General features: G+C 40.9%; 2 protein-coding genes across 5 annotated transcripts in view; both read left to right on the forward strand.

The window, feature by feature from the left end:
• Positions 1-22515, forward strand: part of B3GALT1 (beta-1,3-galactosyltransferase 1) — a 349383-nt gene that overhangs the window by 88487 nt on the left and 238381 nt on the right. The gene's annotated exons all lie outside the window — the stretch shown is intronic.
• On the forward strand, positions 19835-22308 carry LOC135974340 (uncharacterized). Its single transcript, XM_065561793.1, has 2 exons — positions 19835-20799; positions 21794-22308. The coding sequence occupies exons 1-2, from the start codon at positions 20223-20225 to the stop codon at positions 22261-22263; spliced, it is 1047 nt and encodes a 348-aa protein (XP_065417865.1). The 5' UTR covers positions 19835-20222; the 3' UTR covers positions 22264-22308.

Here is a 22515-nt window from a genome sequence, read left to right on the forward strand (position 1 = left end):
AACAGGTTAAATAATATTTAGATATGTTAGATATATTCAATTTGGTAGGACCTGATTAAATTCATCCCAGTGTACTTAAGGAACTAGCTGCAGCAACCCCAGAGCCATTAATTATATCTGAGAACTCATTGAAGATGGGTGAGGTCCCAGGAGACTCAGGGAGGGCAAACAAAGGTTTAATAAGATGTCCTATTCCATGTGTGAACTATGTTCTCCAGGCTTTGCAGCAAACTGCACTAGACACACAGATGACTGAAGGATCATATTCTGAAATACAATGTGTATACAACATTCAAAATATTCTCTACCATCCAGTAGCTGATAATGGGATAGAATACCTATAGGCTTAACTACCAGGTTGTTGGTTATATACTACAACACATGGGCAGTATAACTATTTGGCTGTTGAGTTAAATGAATTGGAGATCTAAATTCACTTCCTAGTTGACCAATATCCACATCGCACACAGCAATCATCACAATTTGCATTGACTGGAACCCTTTCTGGGAGCCTCAGCATAGATATGACCGTTTGAATGGACATGCATCTCACTGTTTATCCCTAGGGGGTAGGCAAATGGCTCAAGCAGTCCAAGAAAGCCTGGACTACCACTGCCTATCCACACCTGTTTTGTGAATTGAGAATTTCATTCTCCAGGAATGTAAATCTGGTACTAGTCACTGTAAAATTAAAATATAAAATAACATGTTATGCTAAGTTATTTTATGAGTACGGTACTAAGCTTAAATCTACAAAATGAACAAACCTCCACTGGGAAGAAACCTAACGAGATTCTTATGTCTAGTTTTACATGCTCTTAAAATTTTTGGTTTAATGAAGAGCTAGGCCATTCCTATCCTGATATTCTGTTGTAAATCTCAGAGGATTTGATGTTCACATCTCTTGGACATAATTACCAATATAACTGAACTTGAATAATGTATATGGCTAACAATACAGATACCTAGAGCTTCTTAGTGTTATTACCTTTACTAACTGCTTTTAAGAATGATATTGAACACCTGCCAGGATAATACATTTGCAAAAGCAAGTCCTGAGAGTGACTTTTTACAAAGCAGAAATGCAATAGCCCTTCTGGCAATTCTACCAGGATGTTGTTAAAATGCTAAAATATCAATTTTCTGTATGTTATATTCCTTTCCATAGGACTCCATAATTTGTAATATTTCAAAATGTAATAAAAATTAATTTGAGGTGACATTGCTTTTACTACACGAAGGAGATTTTGAAATAAAAAATCATTTAAACAAAGTGTGTTTCAGGGCAATATTTAGACATTTAGGGCTCATTTATGTGTTTAGAACAATTGAGGTAGACATTACCAATTCTGGAAGATGATCACTTTGTTTATGCTACACCTCTTGGATCCTCTAACAACCAACCAGATTTCTAGATTAAATTGTAGGACACAACCTCTGATGGCATAAATTGTCATAGCTCCATTGACTTAATGAAACTATGGCAATTTATGCCAGTTGAGCATCTGCCCCTCTACTTTTATGAATTATCACTGGCTGAAGGACAGAATGGGTCTGTTTATAAGCCAGTTAAAATGCTAAAAATCTAATAATGGTTCAAAGAGAATCTGTCATTCTGCTGCATCAACATCCACCATATAAAGTGAATACATTTATATAGCATTTGGTCACTGAAAATGTTTCTGTTAAACATTCAGTGTGTGAGAACTGAGTATTAAAGTTGATGTAAGAATTGTTTATGTAATTGTAGCTTGTTTTTCCAGGGTGTTTTTATGTTTGTGGATTGTTTTTGTTTTTTTAATGCTATGACTTCTTTTGAATTGCCCTTAACAACAGCAACTGTAACTCAATAAATAGTTTGTTTTGTAATAATAATAAAACAAGAAAATCCAGTTGCCTGATCCTCCCAGTTTCTCCACACTGAATCCACCTTTCTCAGTCTTGGCATTCTACTTTTCTTCATGCTTTCCCTATCACAGATGTTACCACTGTGATATATTATATAGCCTATGTCAGTGGTCCCCAACGCGGTGCCCGTGGGGGCATTTATGTGCGCCCGCCTACTGACAAGGGAGCACTTCCGACGGACAACCCACCGCCGAGGAATGCAGCTGCCAGAAAACCAGCCGCCGAAATGCCACCGAGAAACGGTTCTCGGCGACTTTTCGGCAGCAACGCTTCTCGATGACGCCGCATCTCGGCAGCATTTCGGCGGCTGGTCGTCCAGCGCCCGTCACACTCTTCTGGGAACATGAATATGCTATTGCAACAGAATGGTTGGGGACCACTGGCCTATGTAGTTATATTGTATCTGCTTGATAGACTAATTGGCTCTGTGGTACTCTGATACTTGAGTGTGAATGATGCTGTGAAAGATATATGGGATTGTAATTTATTATTTCTCCCCCCCCCCCCGACCCCCAAAAATAAGCAATTTCTCCCAGCTAAAAGGAACATCTTTCTACCAACCAAAGAAGTGTAGCCCAGCCTTGAGTGAAATAAAGATACTAACAATTCTCAAGATATAAATCCTGAGAGCAAAAATATAAACTTGTTGAATGAATAGAGAGGTATGAGCCAGTCAAATGTGCTTAGTCATTGACTAGGAGAATTCAGTCAGGACTACTGATCAGAAATTGGAGTATCCTTGGTACAAGTGAGTCCACTATTTGCTAGGGAGTTGGGGTGGAGATTTTAGTATACTATAAACTGATTAGGGTTACAAAACAGCTCAACCTGGAATAGTTTTATACTAGAGTAAATTTCCTTGGGAACATTATCAGATATAGTCTCATCGTCATGTGGATATTAATGCAGGTGACTGCCCGTGCCTTAAGAGAGCAACTCTTTATTGTAAAATAAAGCTGTGACTCTTAGAGATAAGGCAAGACAACCCTTTGGCGTGGCTGTATTTTTAAATTTTATGCTTTGCCCAGTTCTGAATGGACTGAATCATCTAGTCTTTAATCTTTAATCCATTTTCTTGGAAGAGTCACACTGAATAAGACTTTCTGAAGAATGGTTAATTTAAATGATTTATGTGAAGGATCTATTATGGCAAACTAAAGGTCCTATTCCGAGGAGGGGAAAAAAAGGGTAAGGTATCTTTTAGCAAACATAATGATTAAAGAATACAAAAGAAACAAGTGATTGTTAATGTTCTTAAGACACCAACTGAATAGTTTCCTGAAGACAGAGACTCAGACAACAGAAGTAAAAGTTCAATACAGTATTTCTCTAAAGACAGGGAGTAGGAGAATCTGTATCAGAATTGCTTTATCTCTGCAGTTTTTAAAACATGCACACATCGCTAAAATTGCAGTTCCCTTGTGCGTGTGTTGTTTTGTGAACAGAGATTCTCAAGAATTCCACCTAGAAACTAAATTACAATTCCAGCTCTACACATAAGAGTATTTCAAAGCTAGATTCTCTGTTCATCATCCATTTAATGGAATTCTAAGATGAAGCAAAATACAATAGACCAAAATATATTCTAAAATAGCCCGCATGGCTCCTGGATAGCATTAGTACAAGTTAACAGACAGATATACTTTATCCTAAACAGAAATCTTTCCCATCCTGTCCAGGACCACATCACTGTGTTTTCACTTGGCCTAGATCTCTTTATATGGCTCCTGGCTTGGCCTCATGATATGCTGCACAACACAAGACTGTCTTGGCCTCCAGAGGCGTGCTGCCTCTGCTGGTCCAAAGACTCTGAGACCTAGGAACCAAACCTGGCAAACCTGCTCCCCCCGCCACAGTCCCCAGTAGTATGTAGCCTTCATGGTAAGGTGACCAGGGTCAGCCTTTATTTGGTCTTTTGAAAAGAAAAGCTGGACGCTGTGGTGTGGACACAATACAGTATAATTGCTTTCAAAATCACAGTGCAGGGGATGGGGAGGAAGCAGCAAGTAGAATGTGATGCTGGGTAAGGAATTTACCATACAAAGGAAGGTGGAGCAGGGGAAACAAGCCTGACAGAGGTGGATAATGACCCCAAAAAGGCTTTCTTCTTATTTTCAAATTAGGTTTTTATACTATGTGCCCATTACTGTTGTACGAGTGCCTAGTATAAGTTTTGTATCCATTTGTTAGTTGTCTAATACTAAGATTTTAAGCTCTAAGGGAAGGGACCAGCTTTTAGTTTTGTAGAGCACCTATCACAATGGGGTCCTGGTCCAGGATAGCCATTCTTACATTCTTAAGACTGAGAGCCAGCGATGACATAGGCTCAAATTTCACACTGTTTGATGTGTGCTGTTCCAGGTCAATTTACCTACACCTACCACACAGTTACCACTGTATCTGAGACTTCACAATTATTCCTTATGCTAGATATAGGAAAAAATGTGTTCACTCAAATAAGGTTTGCCACTGTTGGCAAACACTGACTTTTAAATGACAACCACTATAGTATTCCCTTTCTCTACGATTCAAGGGTAATCATACCAGTAAGATTGCTTTCAGCTCTGGGCAACTCATTACCAGAAAAACAATAAGATAGTATGGTGATGACCATGATAGACAGATATATAGACAGGGTGGGTGCGGTAATATCTTTTATTGGACCCAATTCTGTTGGTGAAAGAGACAAGCTTTCGAGCTCCACAGAGCTATTCTTCTTTGTCTCTCTCATCCGGGACTACAACAGCTACAACAACACTTCAAACAGATATGAAGGCAGAGAGAACAAAAATGATTAGGAACCTAGCAGAACTGGTTTGTGAAGAGAGAGAGAGAAAGAGATTAGTTAGGTGGTGATCCAGGAGGTTATATATGTAACAAAGTACAAATAATCAAAAGGACGCAAACAGGAATTATTTGGTGTGGTACAAGGTGGTGTGATGAGACAATGGAATGAAATTAAGAAAACAATGGAAAATATATGCTTGCTGAATACCAACAGTGATATTTTATGCTGTGGAATAATCTCCCGAGGGAAGTCCCTTTGCACAAAAAACTAAACTCTAGATTCAGAGGGGTAGCCGTGTTAGTCTGAATCTGTAAAAAGCAACAGAGGGTCCTGTGGCACCTTTAAGACTAACAGAAGTATTGGAAGCATAAGCTTTCATGGGTAAGAACCTCACTTCTTCAGATGCAAGGTTCTTACCCATGAAAGCTAGGGTTACCATATTTTGAGCCTCCAAAAGGAGAACACTCCACGGGGCCCCGCCCCAGCCCCGCCCACGCCCCAACTCCGCCCCTTCCCCAAAGTCCCCGCCCCAACTCCGCCCCCTCCCCTGCTTCCCGCGAACATTTGATTCGTGGGAAGCCTGAAGCAGGTAAGGGGGGGTATGGGGGGAGGAGGTGCGGCCCAGTCTGGCCCCCCCGGCGTCTCCAGCCTGGGTCGGCTCGGGCCCTGGGGTGCCGGCCCCGGGCCCGGCCCCCGGCCGAGCACCCCCGGCCCACCCAGCACTGCCAGTCCCCGGCCCGGCCCCGCCGGCCCCGCATTTCCCGATTTTCCCGGACATGTCCGGCTTTTGGGGATTTCCCCCCGGACGGGGATTTGGAGCCCAAAAAGCCGGACATGTCCGGGAAAATCCGGACGTATGGTAACCCTAACGAAAGCTTATGCTCCCAATACTTCTGTTAGTCTTAAAGGTGCCACAGGACCCTCTGTTGCTTTAAACTCTAGATGACAACACAATAAAGGAAAAATCCTGTCTATGGTCAAGGAGACAGGATTCTAGGATACCTCCTTTTGTCTGCATCTTCCTGCCATTTTGAGATTCTTTTCTCCACTTGCCTCTCCTCCCCATTATGGGATCCTCTGATGGTACAGTGCTTATTAGAACGCTAATAGAGCTGTGCGGAGGATGGAAATTCTGTTTTATGCAGGATTTCAAAATTTGGCTTTGTTTCAAATTGGAATGAAACAATTTTTAACATTCTCTGCAAAAGAAAATTCAGAAAATACTTTTGTTTCAAATTAACTGAAATATTTCATTTTGACAAAATTGAAACATTTCATTTTTATTTATTTTTTATTTTATTACATATAATAAGCCAAAAATTAAAACATTTGAAACAAAAACTAGTTTCAAATTGAAAAATTGAAATATTTCCATCTGAAAATGTTGAAATAAGACATTCTGACATTGACAGAACTTCCCCTTTTTTTTTTAGTTTTCTTCCATAATAAAATTCCAGCAAAACTGACCCACTTCCACAAACTGTTTAGATTTCCATGGAATTGCATTTTCCAATGGAAAATTGTTCCATCAGATTTTTCTGACCAGCTGTGGGAATTACCCTGGAAACCAGGAGATCTAAGTTCAAGTCTCTGCTCTACCAGAGACCTCCTGTGTGATCTTGGGCAAGTCATTATTCTCTCTTTGCCTCAGTTCCCCATCTGCATGCCCTTACCTCAGAGAGGTGTTATGAGGAGAAATGCATTTAAAGATTGAGAAGTGCTCAGATACTACTGTAATGGAGGGCCATTAGATAAATATACTGCATCATTCACCCCTGTTTATGGTCACATTGAGTGGGTGATGTGTGGTTCATGCTTTGCTTGATGTTCCAGGCTACTGCTCCTAGGGTTTTGGTTGCTCCCCACTCTTTCCTAGAACATGGTTAACACAGTCTGGTTCAAATTTTTGGATGAATAGTCATTCGTGCAAAAATCTGTGAGTGTCTCGGGTGTCATAAGGAGGTCTTGCAATTGCCTGCCAGTCATTCAGATAAATAATATGAATTTGCAAATAGCGGCAAAGTCAAGTGAGCCTGCTTATTCATTAATATATCAGCCAATCTGTTCTCTTCATTATTTCATCAACTGAAATAGCAACGTAGGACTGTTGCAAAGATTAATATTTAGGGCCAGGTTGTGGAGCCCTTACATATGTTACTGAGACCTTACCCATGCAGGTAGTCTTATTGGTTTCAGTGCACATCAGCATTCCACAATCTGCGTTTATGGTTTGTACAAAGCTTTGAGGATGTAACATGCTACACAACTGATAAACATCATTATTTCATTCCTGCATATATAGTGGTGGTGGTGGTGGGGTAAATAAACCTTCACAAATGAACTGCATGACCTGTTTTGACTGTAACACATCTAGTAATGTGACACAACTCTGTGATAGATGAGTTGAAAGATTTGAAATTTACTAAGGTGCTACGGGCATGGAACAAAATAAAAGAGAAAGGTTTATTGCTACACTAGGTGGGACCCAAAGTGTATAACACTTTTGAAAATATGCCAGCAAGAACTATGAACTACGGAGTCAAGCGACTAAAAAAAAATTAATCACAATTAATCGCACTGTTAAACAATAAGAGAATACCATTTATTTAAATAGTTTTGGATATTTTCTACATTTTCAAATATATTGATTTCAATTGCAACACGGAATAGAAAGTGCACAGTGCTCACTTCATATTTATTTTTGATTACAAGTATTTGCACTGTTAAAAAAACAACCCAAAAGAAATAGTATTTTTCAGTTCACCTAATACAAGTACTGTAATGCAATCTCTTTATCATGAAAGTTGAACTTACAAATGTAGAATTATGTACAAAAAAACCTGCATTGAAAAATAAAAGAATGTAAAATTTTAGAGCCTGCAGGTCCCACTCACTCCTAATTCTTGTTCAGCCAATCGCTCAGACAAACAAGTTTGTTTACATTTGCAGGAGATAATGCTGCCCGCTTCTTGTTTACGTCACCTGAAAGTGAGAACAGACATTCGCATGGCACTGTTGTAGCTGGCGTCACAAGATATTTATGTGCCAGATGCACAAAAGATTATTATGTCCCTTCATGCTTCAACTACCATTCCAGGGGACATGCGTCCATGCTGATGATGGATTCTGCTTGATAACCATCCAAAGCAGTGTGGGCCAGTGCATGTGGACAAATTGGAGAAAATTCAGAGAAGAGCAACAAAAATGATTAAAGGTCTAGAAAACATGACCTATGAGGGAAGATTGAAAAAACTGGGTTTGTTTAGTCTGGAGAAGAGAAGACATGAGAACAGTTTTCAAGTACATAAAAAGTTGTCAGAAGGAGGGGGAAGAAAAACTGTTCTCCTTAATCTCTGAGGTTAGGACAAGAAGCAATGGGCTTAAATTGCAGCAAGGGCAGTTTAAGTTGGACATTAGGACAAACTTCCTAACTGTCAGAGAGGTTAAGCACTGGAATAAGTTGCCTAGGGAGGTTGTGGAATCTCCATCATGGGGGATTTTTAAGAGCATGTTGGACAAACACCCATCAGGGATGGTCTAGATAATACTTAGTCCTGCCTAGATAACCTCTCAAGGTCCCTTCCAGGTCTGTGATTCTATGTTCATTCCATGATCTGAGTCAGATGACACCAGCAGAAGGTTGATTTTCTTTTTTGGTGGTTCAGATTCTGTAGTTTCCACATTGGAATGTTTCTCTTTTAAGACTTCTGAAAGCATGCTGCACATCTCGGCCCTCTCAGATTTTGGAAAGCACTTCAGATCCTTAAACCTTTGGGTCGAGTGCTGTAGCTATCTTTAGAAATCTCACATTGGTACCTTCTTTGCATTTTGTCAAATCTGCAGTGAAAGTGTTCTGCAAACGAACATGCGCTGGGTCATCATCAGAGACTGCTATAACATGAAATATATGGCAGAGTGTGGGTAAAACAGAGCAGGGGACATACAATTCTCCCCCCAAGGAGTTCAGTCACAAATGTAATTAACGCATTATTTTTTTAACAAGAGTCACGAGCATGGAAGCATGTCCTCTGGAATGGTGGCCAAAGCATGAAGAGGCATACAAATGTTAAGCATATCTGGCATGTAAATACCTTGCAATGCCGGCTACAAAAGTGCCATGCAAATACCTATTCTCACTTTCTGGTGAAATTGTAAATAAGAAAATGGCAACATTATCTCCTGTAAATGTAAACAAACTTGTTTGTCTTAGCAATTGCTTGAACAAGAAGGAGGACTGAGTGGACATGGTAGGCTTTGAAGTTTTACATTGTTTTGTTTTCAAGTATAGTTATGTAACAAAAAAAATCTACATTTGTAAATTGCACTTTCATGACAAAGATTGCACTACAGTACTTGTATGAGGTGAACCGAAAAATACTATTTCTTTTGTTTATCATTTTTACAGTACAAATATTTGTAATAAAAATAGTATACACTTAGATTTCAGTTACAACACAGAATACAATATGTATGAAAATGTAGAAAAACATCCAAAATATTTAATAAATTTCAATTGGTATTCTGTCCGTGCGATTAATCGCAATTAATTTTTTTTTAGTTAATTGCCTGAGTTAACTGCGATTAATCAACAGCCTTACTATGAAAACATGAAATGTGCAAAGCTGCATTACCAGAGCAATTTAGTTCAAAGCTGAATAGCTTAATGTGACAGATTTACTTTTAGGATGGCCAAAAAACGGTGAAAGGGCCGGTGAAAGGATCAATGAATAGTATGCGAACAAGTCACATGACATACCATGGACGTACAATTTCCAGACAGAGAGAAAAGCATCCCTCCTGGTACCGTTCCAGGTCATCTTGAAAGGAAGGACCTACATACCAGGCTTTCAGAGAAATCCTCCGAGTACTTCACTGCTAGAGATGTGAGTTCAACCGTAATGTGGGGAAGGATCAGGCTGGTATCAACCTCAATGCCGGCTTTACTGTCAGTACTGAGGACCAGGCCATTCTGGTCCTGAAATACATTCTGGCAGAGGAATCCAGATCTCCACCTGCAACATCCTCTGCATTGAGACCATTCCCAGCACTGGCTCCCTTAGCAGCAGAGCCATACAAAACAGTACCACCGTTTGGAGAAATATACTTGTTGTGCCTTCACTAAGCCACTATACTACATGTCCCTCACTGCATCACAGGCAGGCAATAGAGTTCACAGGAGCCAGGATCGACTCCAGGTTAATGAGAGTTTTTACCTATCTCAAGACAGAATTCCAGTCATTACTAACCAGGATAAAATCAAATTTAACCACAACAATGTAGCCATGCCTCAGACTGTTAGGCCAACATGTCAGCTTCACCTATGGCCTTTATAGCTCTTTATAGATCAGTGTATTCCCCAGTGAAGCACCAGATGAACAAGAAGGTCATCGTTCCACCTCATGTCACTTCAGAGTTGAATTGATGGCTATAACCCTATGTTATTTTGTGCTTAAGTCTTGTTGATGGGATGATGGACCCCCATGGTGCAGAGAGTGCTCTTAAATCTGCTTTTCAAACTCCAGATTTAAATAAAAATGCATTAAATCTTCATTAGCCACATTTCTTATCAAAAAAACGACAGTGGAAATTTATTAGTGTGAAGTGGTCTGTTTGCTAGGACTGATCAATACCGTGGCCATGGTTACTTCAGACATAACCTAAGATGGAAAGCCATAGGATGAAATGTGGCCAACAGTGTTTCAAGATAATGACTGTTTAAAGTTGTAGGAAAACTTACCAATTTAAGAAGTTATAAAAGACTGTTTTTTTGGAATCTCATCAATGGTTAACATCTTTCGAGATGATTCAGTCAGCAACTAGTGCTTTCAACTTCAATAATGAGATTTTTTTCAGGGGGGTGGGAGGGAGAAGGAAAGAAAAAGGAGCATGATAAGGTCCCGAGGGAATATCTGTAAGTGACTGAAAGATCCAATTTAACTTTACATAAAGAAAGAAAGGTGTGAATTTTTAATTTTACGGATACTTTTTTCCCCCCAGAGAGTTTGTATTAATCCCACAGAAGTATGGTCTGTAAAAGTCAGGGTTATTCCCAGAAATGCCAAGAAATTAAAGGTTTTATTTGTGTGTTTTTTTTAAAGGTACAGCAAATTATTGCTCTAGATTTATAAGGAATTTTCAAATTTAAGTGAATATAGTGTACTCACTATTCTTTGCCCAGACCTTGAACTGTAAATGACTAAAATAGTTGTAGCCATGTCAGTCCCAGAATATTAGAGACACAAGGTGGGTGAGATAATATCTTTCATTGGACCAACTTGTGTTGGCTCAAAAGTTTGTCTCCCTCATCACCAGAAGTTGGTCCAATAAAAGTTGCTACCTCACCCACCTTGTCTCTCAAAAAATAGAGGAGTTTCTGAGCTAATTTTAGCGGCACTGGAAGTGTTTTTCATGCATTCTGTGTAGATTGGATTTTGTGATTTTAAAAAAAATAGTTTTGGGGTTTCTTGCTGGGGTTGTGTTTTGGTTGTGGGCCTTACTGTTTCTCTTGGACATTTTATTTTTCTTTATTGATATACAGCCTCACAAATGCTAACATCCACAAAAGAAAATAAATCAGCTTTCCAATAAATCAGGGGCTGGCAGTATAGAGGGAGGTAATCTAGGGATAATTTCTTCAGTGCTGTTCCCCTTTCTCTTAAGTATTACAGGAATGTAATTTTGGAAAGAGGCCATTTGATGACAACATAGTTCTTATGCAAGGCTTTGGGAATGCTTTTAGTGTTTTTCCGTTATCTACGGGCAGGGAATGCTTGATCCCTTGGTGATCAGAAAGCAAAATTTATGGCATTTCTATGTGGTGGGGTAATGCGCACTATGGCGGGGGGTCTGATTTCCAAAGCACACTAATTGGTCCTTATAGACCCTGCTGAAGCATATTAAAAAATCCCTAGTATGCTTTAGCATAGGAAACTTTTAGTGCACACCAGCAGGGTCTACACAGGCCAATTACTGCTCAACATTTTAATGAGTTTTAGAAATCACATCCCTGTAGTGCACATCACCCCAGTGTGTAGACAAGCCCCCGGAGGCTAAATACGATCAATGAATACTACTGACAAAAATTAAAGCAGCAGCAAGAGTAAAATCAGGAAATAAAATAACATTTTGGAATGGGAATATGAATGTCAAGGCGTGAAACCTCAGAGCGCCTCACATAGAACAGATAACATTATTTATCATCAGAATATGCTTTTTACTTTTTTGAACTCTTACTCTTTGTGCCTTACACTGAAAATTCCTTCCTATGCATATGTATTCAAAATACAAATTTTAAAACAGTGCTGTAAAAGTAGTAGCTTCAGATGATTTTTCTCCCAATTTGCCTTAAAAATTAGTTAGGTTGCTGCATTCATTGGCTACATATACACCTCTACCCCGATATAACGCTGTCCTCGGGAGCCAAAACATCTTACCGCGTTATAGGTGAAACCGAGTTATATCGAACTTGCTTTGATCTGCCGGAGTGCGTAGCCCCACCCCCCGGAGCACTGCTTTACTGCGTTATATCTGAATTCGTGTTATATCGGGTCGCGTTATATTGGGGTAGAGGTGTCTTAAGCAGACCTACATGTCTTCATCCCCATAAAACACTGTACCAACATTCTTTTTAAAAAATATATATAAATATTTTTACCCCACTAAATTAGAATTTGATAAAATCACTCAAAATAGTATTCAAACATTCAACTATAGAAAATAAGATATTTAGGATACGACTACCAAAGGCACCTGAGGGATTTGGACACCCAGTTCCCATTGGATTTGGGAATCCAAATCAGAGATGTCCATATCTCATAGGTGCCTTTGAAAATCCCACTGATGGATTTCAATGTAGAATATAGCCTAAGAAGTTCAGCAGCTATGGTCCAATGGAATCTAGAACTATAGATTGCGCTTGGTAACTCTATTTACACTACTGTAACTCCAGTGTCTTCCACTGAGTTATTTTGGATTTACAACATTGGAACTGACATCAGAATCTGGCTCTTTGGGTGTAGGGTTCAGCAACATTCCTGGCTCCTTGTCTCTACTTCCATAATCTGAAATGATGTTTCTTCCTCCATGCCCATATAAGTAAATCAGTATCAGTTAGACTGCATGGTGTATGTTCACCGAAACCATTGCCATCTTCATTTGTGGCGGGGTCAGATAGAGAACCACTAGGGTGATGGGCTTTACAGCAGTCTGTGTTGTTTTGCAGACAGGCTGCTACATTCCTGGCCAGCTGGAACTTTTTGATAATATTTGACTTAATTCCGGACATGAATGGAAGTCATAAGTGTGTGGAGATCCTGGCCAGGTCTCAGTATGATACAGTGGGGTGCAATCTTCTGGCCAGCTGCAGATGGAAGTGGGCACATTTCACAGCCTTTTTTAGCTTTTTGGGGGTGAGGGGTCCAAGGAGACCTTAAGACTGAAAACTCAAGAAATGTAGCAGATTACAATGTTCTGAATGAGGTGAGTGCTTTTAAAATACTTCCATCTTTCTATCAACATCATCTCCGGCTTTTTCAGGTTCAACTTTTGCTAGCTGTACTTCACCCAGATAAAGAACTCAGCTAGCCATTGGGAGACAGTGGGAGAGCTGAGAGATACTGCTGTTTACATAAGTAGAACCACCAGCTAGACGCAAACAACAGGCTATCAATTTTGTGCAGAAATCAACCTGGGTTTCTAATAATTTATTTTTCTTATGAGTACTTAATATATTTCTGATTGCCTTTTTTGGTCATCTTGTTATAAGTCTAGAAGAATGACTAGCTCTTAGAAACTTCTTAGCCTGCAGTTTCCCCCCACTAATCCTTTCCAAAGTAAAAACAATAAAAAGTTATGGGATGAAATTGTGGTCCTATTGAAATCAAAGGCAAGCTCCTGTTTACTTCAGTGGGGTCAGGATTTCACCTACAGGGTCTGATCCACAGCCCAGTGACATCAGTGGAAAGAATCCCATTGGTTTCAGTGGGCTGTGAATCAGACCCATAGTCATTGTATGCTGAAAGAATGCCTCACCAACATGAAAAGACCTGCCCCCTGAGTTTCCTCACCGTGAAAATTTGCAGGTAATTTGCTAAATTCAACCCTCTAATTAGTAGAAATTGTATATGTGCCAATTTTAAAATGGAAACAGTTTAGATTTTGTTCATAAATCATGTACGAATGTCTTTTAAGACATTAATTAGACTTGGAGAAATTCTTATGTCACTACCGAGTTTTCATACAAAGATAATTCATTATTACTTTATTTCTGTAAATTATTCTGACAGAAGGTGTGGATTTGCTCACTAATTTCAAAATATGTTTGAGCAAGTACAGAATTTTCTTTAATTATAGAAGTGCTAGAACTTAAGAGGTTTTGATTAATAATGTAACAATAATTTGGAAAAAGATATCTTTGGTAGGGAATGTTTATTTAGTTTTTCCCTTAATGAAAAATTTATGTGATTATGGGTTTTTCTCTGAACCAGAACCTTAGTATCTGTTGTATGGAATATTAATGTTTGTACTAGAGAAAAACAACATACACTTATTTGGATTAGTTTTTCTCTGAACCTGGTAGCAGAGTTAGGTATAGATTCTGCTCTGTTACCCAACACAGTTCTGGAGTAACTCCATTAAGTCAATGGAGTCATTCTGGTGTGACAGACAGCAGATCTGGTTCTTGTATTTTTGTTACTGTAATGAAGCATTTTAATGAACACATGCTTTTTTGTGTTATTAACCAGGCTCATTAACATTCATACAGTAGGGTTAACTTTCTCTTGTAACGAGAGAAAAAAAAGTAATGAATTAGATACTCAGAAACTTTTCACAAAGTTAAAATTCTCAGTCTCATATTCTCTAACTAGATGAATGTCTGAAGGTGCACTGCTCCAGGGATACTGTTTAGGACCCCATTGTGCAATCCTTACTCAAAGGGTACTATATTTACCCTTAATCCTCTTTTGATATTCCAAAGGAAACTGTCTCATCCTCTGCTCCTGTCATTCGCTCACAAAACATTCCCTCTTTTGTATGTCACTACTGTATCCTTTTTGACTTCAGAGAATAGACCTTCAGTCTGTTACTGCTGCTCCCGAGACATTTTGCTATAACAGATTCAGCATTACTTTTGTTCTTCCAAAAAGAAAGGTGTACCCTAATATGCCCAATACTTTGATAATTTCTAGTGGCATAGATGCAATAACATCAACATTTCAGAAGACCTGGAAAGATCTAATATCCGGTGTTCAAAAGTGCACATATTGTAAATAAATACATCTTTTATAAGCCATCAGATACCGAAGTTCCATATATACTGCATCTTTCAAAATGTTCACTTCCATGAGTAAATTTTAAACCAATGAAATTCACGTGGGTTTCCTATTACTTCTGAAAACATGAAGTTTGAAAAGTTGTATTCAGCTTTTTTGAAAGCACATAGCTACAAATCATAAAATGTTTTATTTAGGATTAGATGATTAAACCAATGCTCTGGATGTTGTCACCACTTCGAAGCGATCTTGAAGATTTGGATTCTAGCAGGGAATTATTTCCTTGTTGGAAGGGAAATGAATGGATGCAGACACCACGTGTTCTGTCCTCATCCATATTTAAATAAATATGTACACTTCAGAAGTAGGATATCAAACAGAGCACAGCTTACAACTCATAGAGCTGCCATGCAACCTCAAGAGCTCCAGAAACCAACTCAATTCAGCCTCCAGCAGCTCATTTCTCTCTTACTGTTTCAGGAACTCTGGGTCGTATTCATTCCCTTTGTAACTTTGCTGAAGCCAGTCGAGCTACTGTACAGTGGGATGCATATGACACTGTCAGGGCCGGCTCCAGGCACCAGCTTGGCAAGCTGGTGCTTGGGGCGGCCACTCTGGACAGGTGCGGCAGGTCCAGGTATTCGGCGGCAATTCGGCGGACGGTCCCTCACTCCCACTAGGAGCGAAGGACCTTCCGCCGAATTGCCGCTGCAGATCGCGATCGCGGCTTTGTGTGTGTGTGTGTGTGTGTGTGTGTGTGGCGGCCAAATCCCTGGAGCCGGCCCTGGACACTGTGTATCTTCCCCCTTCCCAACATATTAAACCTTTTGGGGCCTGATTCTCCCCTCTTTCACACTGGTGGAGCTGTATTGACTGCAATAGAGTTAATCCCAATTTCTCTGCTTCAGATAAAAGGAGAGTCAGGAGTTTTGTGTTATTGCCATTTTATGGTTGTTAATCAAGCTCACTGTCCCTCTGTTGTGCAGTTCAGGTGTCTATCAAAGCCACACCAAAACCTGAACTAACACCAAAACATTTGACCTTGGCCATGGTTCAGTAAGGTGTGGATCCTGCAGCATTCAAGCTAATAGGAGTTTTCCATTGACTTCAGGGGGAGCAGGATCAAGCCCTAAATGAGCTTCTTATGTATGGGTAGTGTGAATGCAAACATATCTTCCTCCCTCTTGGTTTTTTTAAGCTCAAGTACTGATCTGCTGCAAACTGGCCATCGTCCTTGAAGGCATCCACATTATTCTCACTTAAATACATGTACAGTACTCAATTCAACTTCACACTGAGCTGGATAGCTCTGCAGTCTCTTTCTAATAGAAGGTATCTGTCCATTTCAGTTATGACTGAGTAATGAATCCACGGGTTTCATATCTTTTCCACTATTGCCAAAATGACATGTTACACTAAAAATAAGTATCAAAGACAGGTGCTAGGACAATGCAATATCAATATAATGGGATACAGATGGGTAAAAACATTCAGATGGTAATATGTAGAGACAGTTAGCGGTGGTAATAGTGAAAAATATAAGATTATATGATGGCTGCAGTACAGAGAGAACACCATAATAAACAGTAAGAAGTTACAGAAAAGCATTTACTGTAGTGATACAAGTAACTTTCTCATAATCCTGCAATATATGGGTCAAATTCTACAGTCCCTACTCAAACAGAATTCCCCTTGCAGTAAATGGGATTTGCAAGTGCTTAGCAACCTCCAAGATCAGGCCTTCAGTAGACTGCAGGATTTGGCCCTATTATATAGCAACATGTCAGAGAAATAGGAAGGCTCAATTCTATGTTGCAACATGCTCCCTCACAGAATCTGGCTACATTCATGTTGTTTAAGTGTATAGAGGAAGAAAGAACGCATTACAACAAAGGGATCATTAAAAGGAATGAATCAGAAAAAAGTGGGATGAGAAGTTGGGAAGAAGACAACGATGATAACACAGAGGCTTGGCATAACAACATAAAAGTAGTGTCCCAAGGAAAAGTATCAGAGTAATATTACTATGGGTTAATCTCTATTGTAAATTGTTAGACCATGTTATGGAAAATAATGCCATTACTAGAGCCCGGATAACAAAAAAATAATAGAGCACTCAACAGATTCTACTGTGATGGCCACTGCAGAGAGGGTGTAGTGCTGCCAGCAGTGACTCAAGACTGAGTACCAACCTCAGGGCAGACCGCTAGGAACCAGGGCACAAACTCCAAATTGGTTGAGAGTCCTGTACTTAGATTTCATCAGCCAGTTATCAAGAATAAACTCACGAACTAGAACAGCCCCTAAACATGGAGTCACGGACAATCCCTGGGTACTCCTATCCATCTCACCACACAGGTAAGCCTACCTTTGTGATAGATGGTCCCTTACACCAAGAATCACAGCAATATTCAGGTTATGGACAATTCCAAAGGACCAGTCACTTACCCCAGGTCAATTGCACCTTAGATATCACAGCAAAGACAATGCTCGTAGCCAATCCTATAATAAACTATCTAAAGAGTTATTAAATAAGAAAAAGAAACAAGAGAGTTGTTTATAATGTTAATGTGGGTGAATATAGAAAGACACAAATAAGTTACTATCTCAAATTTCAAAAGGTAATAGACACTTCTGTAATCAGCAAGCTCTATATGGCCTTTTGGGCTAACCAGATGGGGATCTCTTGTTTAGAAATAGAGATAATCAGTATTCTGATCCTTTGTGAATGAAAGAGTGAGGAGCAAATACTGCCTGTATAACTGGATGCTGGCACTTTCCACAGTATGTGGGAAGGGGTGAGAGAGGGACGGGAGGATACGTGTAACAGGTTAGCAAAGAGTCCTGTGGCACCTTATAGACTAACAGATGTATTGGAGCATGAGCTTTCGGGGGTGAATACCCACTTCTTCGGATGCATGTAGTAGAAATTTCCACTACATGCATCCGAAGAAGTGGGTATTCACCCACGAAAGCTCATGCTCCAATACGTCTGTTAGTCTATAAGGTGCCACAGGACTCTTTGCTGCTTTTACAGATCCAGACTAACACAGCTACCCCTCAGCTGCTATAAATAGGCGTAGCTCCACTGATTTGGAGCTGAAGATCAGGGTTTTGTTTCTAATTGTGTGGGGGTTCTCTGATAGGCATTATGATATGCTCTCCCCCTTACCCAGGGTAAATCCTTGTGGAAAAAAAAAAAGATCAAATATACAAAAGAAGCTGAGGCGTACATATTAATACTGCCCCCTATTGGTGAAACTGTGACCTAACAATACAACCAACAGGTTAATATTCTGTTCCTTTACATACCTTACAATATAACTAAATAAACAAATAATAGTATAAAACACTCACATAGCACTTTTCAGCCAAAGACTTCACAAAGGTAGGTAAGTATTATTATTCACATTTCACAGATGGGCTATCTGAGGCATTGAGAGTTATTAGCTGGCTTGCACAAGGGCGCACAAAGGAAGTCAGTGGCAGAGCCAGGAATGGAAACCAAGTCTCCTGATTCCCAGGCTAGTGTCCCATCCACTAGAACACAGTCCCTCATACAAGAGACATTTACTCATTTTTAAATCAGTAAGGTAAGATGTATTATCCCACTCAGCAAGATATTAACTGTGCTTCGTCTCTGGTCAAACGACAATGAATCCTAGTCTCAACCTTCCTCCCAACAAATGTGTCCTGTCCTCATCGTATCTCAGTTGGAGTTTACTCAGCACCAAGAGGGTACAATTTTTCAAAAGTGCCTAGGGGACTTAGGTGCCCAACCTCCATTGGAAATTAATGGCAGTTGGGCACATGATTCAAATGTTTTTATAAATTCTACCTTCTGCATGTATTCTCATTTGTTTTCACCAGCTCTCCTGCTACAGTACAGTCTACCTGAAACTTCAGGAGGGTTGGTGAAATATTACTCCTACTGCCTGCCTAGCTCTTCAGATATACATTAAAAATAAACCTGTCTCTTAGGCAGATTATAAACAAATTGCCAAAATAATCCAAGTTACTGGATCAGTATGGCCATTCTTATGATCTTTATTTTGTCATGATAGAGGATTCATTAGCTATAAGGAGAAAAACATAACAGGAAAACAACAAAATAAAAAATGTTAATGTTATAAATATTTGCACTTGATTTTAGACGCTTCCTTTCCTAAGCCTAATACTTTATAGAGATAATTGTTAAAAGAAACATGGTGCATTAAAAAGGTTTTCACCATGTAGGTTTTTTGTCTAGTGTTTCTGCTCCTTTCATTTCCTCAGACACAGCTGGAGATAAACAATTTGACTTCTAACTGCTGATTGACTATCTGCCATCTCTGCCCCCTGGTGATACCAAAATTCTTTTTGAAGTTTCCTTTTGGTGCAGTTAACTGTATGTCTCAAATGCTAGTCAGGAAAGTAAACAAATGAATTTATATGGCTAAAAGCAAGGAGGTTTGCTATTCTCTTTGGATATAGAATTTGACTCTTTGTCAGTCAACCAAGTCAGTTCTGATTTTGGTTCCTTAGTATGAGCTAATCATGGTTAACTAGTCTCTTAGGCCTGGTCTACACTAGGAGGTTATGTCGAATTTAGCAGCGTTAAATCGAACTAACTCTGCACCCGTCCACACAGCAAAGCTATTTAGGTCGACATAGAGGTCTCTTAAATTCGACTTCTGTACTCCTCCCCAATGAGGGGAGTAGCGCTAAATTCGACATGGCCATGTCGAATTATTGTAGGTGTGGATGGAAATCGACGCTAATAGCTCCAGGAGCTATCCCACAGTGCACCACTCTGTTGACGCTCTGGACTGCAGTCCGAGCTCGGATGCTCTGACCAGCCACACAGGAAAAGCCCTGGGAAAATTTGAAAGGTTTCAGAGTAGCAGCCGTGTTAGTCTGTATCCGCAAAAAGAAGAACAGGAGGACTTGTGGCACCTTAGAGACTAACAAATTTATTAGAGCATAAGCTTTCGTGGACTACAGCCCACTTCTTCGGATGCATATAGAATGGAACATATATTGAGGAGATATATATACACACATACAGAGAGCATAAACAGGTGGGAGTTGTCTTACCACCTCTGAGAGGCCAATTAATTAAGAGAAAAAAAACTTTTGAAGTGATAATCAAGCTAGCCGAGTACAGACAGACAGTTAGATAACAAGTGGAAAATTTGAATTCCTTTTCCTGTCTGGGCAGTTTGAATCTCATTTCCTGTTTGGACATCGTGGCGAGCTCAGCAGCACTGGCAACGATGCAGAGCTCTCCAGCAGAGATGGCCATGCAATCTCAGAATAGAAAGAGGGCCCTAGCATGGACTGATCGGGAAGTCTTGGATCTGATTGCTGTGTGGGGCGATGAGTCCGTGCTTTCGGAGCTACGATCGAAAAGACGGAATGCAAAGATCTACGAGAAGATCTCAAAAGCCATGACAGAGAGAGGATACAGCCGGGATGCAACGCAGTGCCGCGTGAAAATCAAGGAGCTGAAACAAGGGTACCAGAAGACCAAAGAGGCAAACGGACGCTCCGGATCCCAGCCCCAGACATGCCGTTTCTACGAGGCACTGCATTCCATCCTAGGTGCAGCCGCCACTACTACCCCACCACTGACCGTGGACTCTGAGGATGAGATATTGTCGACGCCGGCTTCCTCGGAGATGTTAGCAGACGGGGAAGATAAGGAAGGAGATGAGGAGGACGAGGCAGTCGACAGCGCTTACAACGCTGATTTCCCAGACAGCCAGGATCTCTTCATCACCCTCACCGAGATCCCCTACCAACCATCCCCAGGCGTTAACCCGGACCCAGAATCAGGGGAAGGATCAGTCGGTAAGTGTTATAAACATGTAAAGATTTATTTTGAACAGAACGTTAATATTAACAGTGGGTTTTTCATGATTACTTTGCCCTAGGCGCTTAAAGTTATAGTCTTTGGCAGTGCAACTACTGCCAAAAAAATCTAACAATGTCCAGTTTATCATGATTGGTTTGCCCTAGGCGCTCTACTGTTTAGTTCTTGCCAGTGCAGCTACAGTAAAATTCGGTCTATATGTCCGGGGATAGAGCTGAAATCCTCATGGGACATCTCCATGAAGCTCTCCTGGAGATAATTGGAAAGCCTTTGCATGAGGTTCCTTGCGAGAGCGGCCTTGTTGTGGCCTCCGTAGTAGGAAACGTTCCCACGCCAGGCTAGCAGCAAGTACTCTGGGATCATTGCCTTGCAGAGCATGGCGGCATACGGCCCTGGTCTTTGCAGGCTTTCACGAAGCATGCGTTCTTTGTCGCTCTCTGAAATCCTCATCAGAGTGATGTCGCTCATGGTGCCCTGCTTTGAATTAGGGGAATGTTAGTATTGGGACTGCTTGCCTGTTCCTTTACAGAACTGTAACCAGCGGTTTACAGCCATGCGGAGGAGGTGGGAGAGGGGCAGCATACAGGGATCTTTCCCGGGGACAGCCGCGAAGGGGTGGGACAGGGGCAGAGTTCATGCTTGCCGGATTGCTGGCAGCAGGAACTGGCCAACGCTAGGAGCATTGCTTTGAACGTGAAAGTAGGGCAGTGCTATTATTAAAGTTTTAAGCTGCCACAAGTCTATGGCTTACCATGTCAGCCTGCTACCCAAATTCCGCTGTCCGGCCGCGCTTGTCTGATCTGCACTGTAAGACCCCAGGCACTGAATGAGAAGGCCGAAAATTCGACCTTGTCCTGAGTGCGCATGTGATAGGTGCTGTGCATGGTCTTGTTCACAGAGAAAGACTATGTTCTTTGTTCACCAAAAAACTTATCTTTCTGAGGAATTCACTCCCTTTTTCCCATCCCACAGCTGTGACTGTCTCCCGACCTACCCTGGCATCACACTCCCAGAGGCTGGCGCAGGTTAGGCGTAGAAAGAAAAGGACACGGGACAACATGTTCTCAGAACTTATGGGCTGCTCCCGAGCCGAGGCAACCCAGCAGACCCAGTGGAGGGAGAACATGTCGCAATACCAGCGAGCACACAGCGAACGGGAGGAGAGGTGGCGGCAGGAAGACCAGCAGGCGACTCAAACGCTGCTTGGACTAATGAGGGAGCAAACGGACATGCTCCGGCGCCTTGTGGATTTTCTGCAGGACCGGAGGCAGGAGGACAGAGCCCTGCTGCAGTCTATCTGTAACCACCCTCCCCCGCCACAAAGTCCCATACCCCCCTCACCCAAAGTACCAAGAAGGAGGGGCGGCAGAGTCCGTGAAAACTGTCACTCCACCCCTGCAGACTGCTCAAGTACCAGAAGGCTGTCATTCTCCAAAATTTGATAAGTCCTTTCCTTCCTGCCTCACCCAAGCCCCCATCCCAGTTTCATCCCCTAACTGCTAATAAAAAATACGTTTCTGTTAATTACTCTTTCCATCATGTTTTTTTAGAGGACAGTCTGTTTGAAGGCGGGGAAGGGGGTTGGTAATTGGACAAGACAGTCACCTTTACTAGGGTAAAGACACGGGGCAGGTTCAGCAGCAGGTCACACACACAATGCAGTCACTAGGCACCCTGGTCAGTCTGGGAGGTGG

Source organism: Chrysemys picta, chromosome 11 (assembly GCF_011386835.1).
Source record: "Chrysemys picta bellii isolate R12L10 chromosome 11, ASM1138683v2, whole genome shotgun sequence".
Lineage (NCBI taxonomy): Eukaryota > Metazoa > Chordata > Testudines > Emydidae > Chrysemys > Chrysemys picta.

Excerpts from the sequence above, each read along its gene's own strand:
- LOC135974340 (XM_065561793.1), top strand. The coding sequence starts at position 20,223 with ATGCAGAGCTCTCCAGCAGAGATGGCCATGCAATCTCAGAATAGAAAG. Across the intron at positions 20,800-21,793 it reads ATCAGGGGAAGGATCAGTCG|CTGTGACTGTCTCCCGACCT; the intron begins GTAAGTGTTATA and ends CCCATCCCACAG.